The 7,771-nt window shown below is 29.1% G+C and overlaps 1 protein-coding gene across 2 annotated transcripts in view; it reads left to right on the forward strand.

Moving 5' to 3' along the window:
* The window catches only part of LOC106457144 (serine/threonine-protein phosphatase 4 regulatory subunit 3A-like), a 58,604-nt gene that overhangs the window by 14,232 nt on the left and 36,601 nt on the right, over nt 1-7,771 (forward strand). For both annotated transcript variants that reach the window (XM_013916531.2, XM_013916532.2), the window contains exons 4-6: nt 1,985-2,040; nt 2,999-3,097; nt 3,910-4,533. In XM_013916531.2, the coding sequence (XP_013771985.1) occupies nt 1,985-2,040; nt 2,999-3,097; nt 3,910-4,533 (779 nt within the window). The remainder of the gene's footprint in view (nt 1-1,984; nt 2,041-2,998; nt 3,098-3,909; nt 4,534-7,771) is intronic.

Here is a 7,771-nt window from a genome sequence, read left to right on the forward strand (position 1 = left end):
ATAAGCATAGTAGCTATATATATATTTTACAAGCATATACATAACATGTGGTATGTTGAATACCATGCATCATAGTGATCATACATTCAGTACCACTATCAATGATAACATTGTGGTAATAATATCTGGAGCAATAGCTATACAATCTGCATGAAACCAATCCAAAAATTGCCATTGTTTCTTCAAAAAGAATCGTACACCAACTAAGTATTTCATTAAACTATACTGTTTCAAATAGGACAATATTGCTATTATACAGACTTATAAAAAACTAAAGAAACAAGATTACTAAAAAATTTTTAACTTAAAAAGTCAGAATAGGGATCTTCAAAATTAACAGAAACAAGATAGGGAGCTTAAAGTGATAATGCAATTGCAAAAAAGTAAACAAACAAACATAGTGCTGACATTATTTACTCAAGCTACAAATCTTTATTTGAACTCCATGTTTGAAACTGTAATATTTAAGCTTGTTTGTTTACTTTTTTTTGCAATTGCATTCTCACTTTAAGCTACTTATCTTTATTCTGAAATTTGTTGAAGTTCCCTATTCTGACTTTTTAAGCTAACAATTTGTAATAATCTTCTGTGTGTGTCTTTTTATATATATATAGTATGCATAAAATAGATCAACAAATGAACAAATGTTTTATCCATCACCTTTTAACTTTACCTATAATATGGATTCTAAAGAGACGGGTTTCAGAGCTACAGTAAAACTTGCAGTTCAGTAAACTCTCAGACATTAATTTTAGTTACATTTTTTAAAAAAATTGTAGCACTAAGTTTGCTTACACATATACAGATAGCTATCATTTTACTTAAGAAAAAAAAAGGAACTATGCGCACACACATATACACTTTGTTTTTTAAACTTACAGATCTCTGAATCACATTTTTGGTATTTTTTATTCGTTCATAGGAAAATTTTAAAGTAACTGTCTTTTGTATTTTGGAATTCAGTTTTGAAAATTAAATAACTTACTTGAATTAACCCTTTATTTTTGGATAGACCCATTGAATGTGAAAGTGGTCTAAACCATGTAATGCAAAGAAGAAAAAATATATATTTTACAAATAAAAACGGTTAATAAGAGCATATCAAAAGCTATTATTGTTTGTTAATATCCTAATTTTAAACCATTAATTTCACTAAAACATAATGACAAACTTTTTCTATCATTTTTGTACTCAGAGAGACCAACTCATGATAGTAAAGGTCTCCTTCTCTTGGCCAGTTGTTATGAAAATGTAGCCAAATAAGGCAAGTACCCTTTTAGGATCATAATCCAATAGTAAGTGAAGAAAAAGAAAGCAGAAACATGAATTAAATAATAAAACACATTTAAATATTATGATAGAACTTGCCAAGTTTACTCGACCTCTGTTGAACTGAAGCAGTTTTTTTTTTTCTAATTACCCAACTGGTTATCCTTCGCTGTTGCAAGTAGCTTTTAAAAAGTTGAATAACCATGAAAAAGAGAAAGAAAGAAAGAAAACATAAGGGACTTGTAAGTCAGTAAGTTTTCACATATATTGGAATATTAAGGTTCAGAGTGAGCATAAAATTCTGAAACTGGAGAAAAATTTCAGTTGAATTATGCATAAGCTTATGCTTAAAATACATTTTTTTTGTTCATTATTGTTATTATAAAGTTGTTAATATTACGTTTAGTTACCCAATTTTTAAAGGTTTGAAATGCTTATTTTAATTTTGGTAGTAAGTGTACAATTTGTATTCTGATAGCTTTGTAAAGAGTGGAGTTAACTTGCATGGAATTTTTTATAAGTAGTTGTACAACTCCTTAATATTTAAATGCTAAATAGTTTATATTGTGTTCAACTTCATAGTGTGTGTGTATGTTTAAGGGATGGCATACTACTTATTACTGTAAATAGACAAGTTATTTGTATTGCTTGCATAAATTGTTTACTTGAAAACTGGAATTTTTGTAGTATGTTAATCATTTTAAATTATTTATAGGATCATTACTACTTGAATCAAAAATTCACCCAGACACTGCCTATCAAAAGCAACAGGTAAGTTTTTCCTAAAAGACATTGCTGATTTCTAAAGAACAAAGAGATAAATTAATAATTATTTATTTGATATGTGCCATACTTTAAATAGAAAATATCCATTATATTTTTCAGTGACAGAGATTTTGGTTTAAAAGAGCAGAATTATAAAAAAAAAGTCAGTCAAAAGAATTGAAATGGCGTATTTGATACAAATTCTTTATAGAACTGACTGGAGAAAATTGTTATGTCAAAGACTGGCCACAAGGACTTAAAAATAAATCTCATAGAATTTTATACAAAAATCAAGTAGGGAAAGCAGTATGTTTGTAGTGTGATGTCATTAGTTATGAAAAGTGACACTATGAAGACTATATTGTGGGGTTTTATTGTACAGAGAAATGTCAGTTTTGCTTTCAGTTCAAGGTTTATTCCCTTGGGAAACACACCGATTAGCTTAGATGAACTTGTAATTGTTCTTGTTGCATAGTTAGAAAGCCAGAAAAATTGTGATAGTTATGGGACATTTTGCACATTATTACTGTGTGTTTTTTTATGCATTATATAATTAATTAAATAATTATTTAGTGCAGTACTACCATTAGCATAAAAAAGTAGGGCTAAGTGTCATCGACAGTTGACAGCACAAAAAAAAAGACGTTTGGACCAGTCAACACTGATTCCATCACGTTCATTATGAAACCTTTCATAAAGATACTTACTCAAAAATACTGATTTTTTTTTTCAAAAGTCTTGTGTTTGTTAAAAGCTTACCAAATTCCATAAAGATACTTTAAGCACTTTCAGAGTTATAGAATATATTCATTCATGATTTTTAGTGGCTACAAGGTCATGTAAAATATGAGCCCATGCCCATAGAGTCTAGGTTATGTACACAGTCAACAGCAAAAACTTTGTTGGAAGCTATATGTTTGTTTGGAGTTGGTTATTAGACATTTTTGTTTGATATTTATAATAGGAAACACTTATTGTTTGGTCAGAGGGAGAAAATTATGATCTTGCCTTAAGTTTCCAAGAGAAAGCTGGATGTGATGAAATTTGGGAGAAAATATGCCAGGTGAGAAGAGGCATACTTACAATATTGAAATATAAAATAAGAAAAAAGTAATAATTTAACTTGCTGATATTGTTTATTTTTCAAGATTTGTAACTTAGTGTTACAACAATATTGTTATGATTCACAAACTGTTGATTAACCTGTCTTAACCTTATGGCTACTTTTTTTCATCATATGTTCATTACATGATGGAAGGTTACTTTTCTTTGTTCACCTTTTTAAAAAGTTTTTTTTATTTTGAGTGATAAATTCAATAACTTTTTAGATGAATGTTACCATTTTTTTTATAAATGATTCTAAAATGTACATATGTACATCCTAAGTTATGGATACATAATTTCATTAGGTTACTCTCTTTGATAATGGAAAGATTTCTGTAATTCTATAACTATTTGAAATAGTAATAGATAATGAACATAAGGATTGGTGCTTTGGTGATTTTCAGTGTACAAATGATCTTATGTGAGAGTTTATTCAACTATATATATATATATATATATATTATACCTTTGAGGAAGATATTAAGTATAGCAGTTTCTTGAATACAAGTGTCTTAGTATAAATTAATTCTTGTTTTAACCTTGATATCTTGATAATAGATTTGAAATTTAAATCGTGCCTCTTCATGCTACAATCAAAAAAAAAAAAATTTCCAACTCATGTTTCTTGTTATTTATGATTCAAAATGTGATTCTTTATTAATACTGGAACTGAAATATATATACGTTTAACAGACTGAATATCAGCAGAAAAAATTATTATCCATGAAAGAAATATTTCTTTTTACCTTAAAGACATTACAAATTTTGTAGGTTCAAGGGAAAGATCCCTCAGTTGAGATCACACAAGATATCGTTGAAGAATCAGAAGATGAAAGGTATGAAGATGTGTCAGATACAGCACCGCCCATTGAGCTCCCTCCCTGCGATATTGGCAGATTAGAAGAAATTAGTGAATTAATAAGCAGCTGCCTGCCATCTCCTATCCGACGTGAAAAACTAGCCGTTGCACTTGAGTCTGACAACTACATAAAGAAACTCATTGAAGTTTTTCACACATGTGAAGATTTAGAAAACATAGACAGTCTTCATCAACTGTATGAAATATTTAAGAATATTTTTCTTCTAAACAAAAATGCACTGTTTGAAGTCATGTTTGCAGATGACACAATTTTTGATGTAGTTGGTGTTCTAGAATATGACCCCTCATCACCTAACCCAAAGCAGCATAGAGAATACTTACGAAACGTTTCAAGGTTTAAAGAAGTCATACCTATCACTAACCCAGAACTGGTGAATAAAATACATCAAACATATCGTGTACAGTATATTCAAGATGCTGTGCTTCCTACTCCATCTGTATTTGAGGAAAACATGCTTTCGACTTTAAGTTCATTCATATTCTTCAACAAAGTTGAAATTGTGTCATTGTTACAGGTGAGAATTTTATTATTTTTGATAGAAATTTGTAGCTTATTGCTTTTAAATCGTATTATATTTTTTGTTTTGAACTTCAGATATGATGGAAACTAATGGAATTTTTTCTACCAATATTTACTGTGCCTTTTTTTTTTCTTAATGATATTTGTACATCTGTAAATTTCTTATTGGGTAGTCATCCTGAAGACTCAGGCTAATCATGTGAAAGTAATGATGCTTTAATAGTCAAAAAATGGAAGTACAGTACAAAAAATGTATAAAACATATTACTTTAGTTTTGGAAATAATGATTAGTGAATTTACTGTAAAATAGCATGATTGCTTTATAATGTTAAATAAGTATTGTGTATTTAATGGTTTAAATTCCCTTGCTTTGTTACTTGCCAATTTGGTGATGAACAAATCTAGTTAACATTTTTAATAGCATGGGCTTGATCCCTGGGACCGACCTCGTAACGATTTTGTGCTTGTTATAGTTTTCATGCAATAACTTTTAAATTGGTAAGCGAATGTTAACGAAATTTGACATATTATCAGTAAACATTACAGTGATTTCATACGTAAAATATTTTTTTTATTAAGTCTTAAGATTTGTAAACTAATGTTTTTCTCTTGCCTTTTTTATTTTCAAATGTTGCCTATCTGTCATGCAAAGTAATATTCATTTTAAGATTAAAATACTTTTAGGCATCAGAAAATTTTGAAATTTCACATGCAAAATCTTTATAATGTCTCCAGATAGTTATCAAATGTAGCTTAAGAAAAAACTATTTTATCTGTTATTTTCAGTAACGAATCTCTGTCCGGGTTTGGTTAATTTGACCAACCTCGTAACCATGTTAAAAAAGTTAGGTAATAAATATAAGTTATGCCTTTTTCCATCTAGAGTGACTACAAATTATAACACAACAGCATAAATGGTTAAACTAAATAGCTTAAATCTTATAACATTATACATTTATATATACTTATTATTTTTATTATATTGACCTTTCAGCCAAGCTTGACTAACAATACAGAAGTTACAAAGACACGGCACTTGTGCACTCATGTTACTGTATCCAATAATATAAGACTGACCTTTAGTCTTTACAAAGTGACCTGTCTTGCTTGTGTTTTAGTATACTTGTATTTTGTAAAATACAGTCACATTTCAATTATTATACACAATATACATTCTTAAACTAATTTTTCTTAAAATATAGGACAGTAACTAAAGAAGTAAAGTAAACAATTATCTCTTCCAGGTACGACCTTTGTACTCAGTTGCTGCTTGACGTAGATTGCTAAGCCTTTTACAATTTTGCACGTGGAGGATATGAAACAAAATAATTTTCTTTAGGTTTTATATATACAGTTGAATAATCAAAAAATCATAAATTACTATATCAATACCATAGAATTCCACTTAAAATTTATCAAGCTCAGTAACTAGAATGTATTTTAGTCTAAAAAAATGAAATTTTGAGCAGACTAAACACACAACCTACCTCATTGAAATCTTGGTTCAATGGAAAAAAAATGGCATCCAAACACGTTAAAATGGCTCAGAAAGCCACTAGGGGACATTATGAGCTTCCAATTGGTTATTCATGTCATATATAGAAATAATTGTATATAAGGGAGCATTTCCAAAAATGGAAAGTGGTGGGCAGGGTGCCACTATGTTTGATTTATTGCATGAGCAATATCTTAGCAAATTGAAAAGAGAAGAGGCTCTTATTTTATATTCTAGTTTGTCAATTTTGGTAATTTGAGTTCCTAAATGGTATGAAACTATAGACTTAGTATTTTGACATCATAAACATCTAATTTGAACCAGTGTTGCATTCAACATACCACGTGACACGCAAAAATAAATGTTTAACTGTGTTTTTTAACATTTACTTTTAAATTAAGAAATTGAGTAAGGTATAATACTAAAATTGAATTATAATCTACAGTTTGATACCAAAGTTATTGACATAAATTCATGAAATAGTAGTTCAATAAAATTTTGAATGTGAGTCAACAAATGCGATGACATGGTCTTTCACCTGACTTGTCTGGAAAGGGTTTGATTTGCTATTTTAAATGAATTGGGAAACCTTGTAAATTTGATTCTTTTATCATTGTTTTACTTTATCATAATTTAAAATTAATAAAAAAATTATTTCATTGTAAGACCAAAAAATTATCTACTTAAATATAAGAGAAAGTGACTTTGTACACAAAATTTGACACTTTTACTGTATAACTGCACAGTAACTAAATTTAACATTTAAAAAGTAACTTTTTAAAAATTAATTTAATCAAAATCTGGTACATCTATCTCATAATTTACATGTATTTCTAAATATTCAATGTGTTGGTTTTTCAACAAAGTGTAATTTGTAAAACATTTTATTTACCATTTTCAAAAAAACATGTATTGAGAGTTGTTTCAATAACTGTATATATAAGGTAAAGGAAAACATTAATTGTGATAGTTGTTACAAGATAACAACTTGCATCTGCACACAGATTAGCTATCTTCTTCAGTTTGCCTGCCAAAGAAACTTGCATGCCACTAGCCTTGAGGCAACCTCCACCTGATTTCATGTGATCCAATAGGAGGGCAACACATCTTCATGCACTTATGAATCTTCATTTTTTTTTCCTTGGCACTATAAAACACAGATGTGTTTAAATTTCATGTCTGTGTTCAGTTTAGTGAGATTTGCTTTGTTAATTAAACTTTGATTTTCGTTTTCTTTAGCTTTTGTTTCAAAAGCCTTTAAATATTTTTATCATGAATTATCAACTGAAAATGATATATACTTAGTCCTGAATATGGGACAATGTTCACATTTAGACCTTATTTCAGCTCTGGCCTTTGGAGGATTATTATTTGTCAAGAGTCAGTGCAGCCATTGTGTGTTTTGGATTAACACATGCTTAATGGGCCTCCTACTCCTGTCTCGTCAGCTGAATTTCTTTCTCCTCAGTTGGTGCTTTGTCTAGCATTTTACCATTCTAGAAACAAACTTAACCTTTCAATATTTTTCTGGATTTCTTTCTAAGATATATTCCTTTCAATTTCTCACTTTCTAACCCATGATTTTTGAGTTTATTTTGTCTTTTCTCCTTGCTTGTTATTAGGTTTTATATTGTTTCCCTTATCTACTAACTCCTTTCTCACACCAAAATGCCTCATTCCTCTCACGTTTGTGATTACTTTTGTCCTGAGTTGTAGACTTTCTTCTTTATTTTCCCG

Source organism: Limulus polyphemus, unplaced genomic scaffold, assembly GCF_000517525.1.
Source record: "Limulus polyphemus unplaced genomic scaffold, Limulus_polyphemus-2.1.2 Scaffold295, whole genome shotgun sequence".
Lineage (NCBI taxonomy): Eukaryota > Metazoa > Arthropoda > Merostomata > Xiphosura > Limulidae > Limulus > Limulus polyphemus.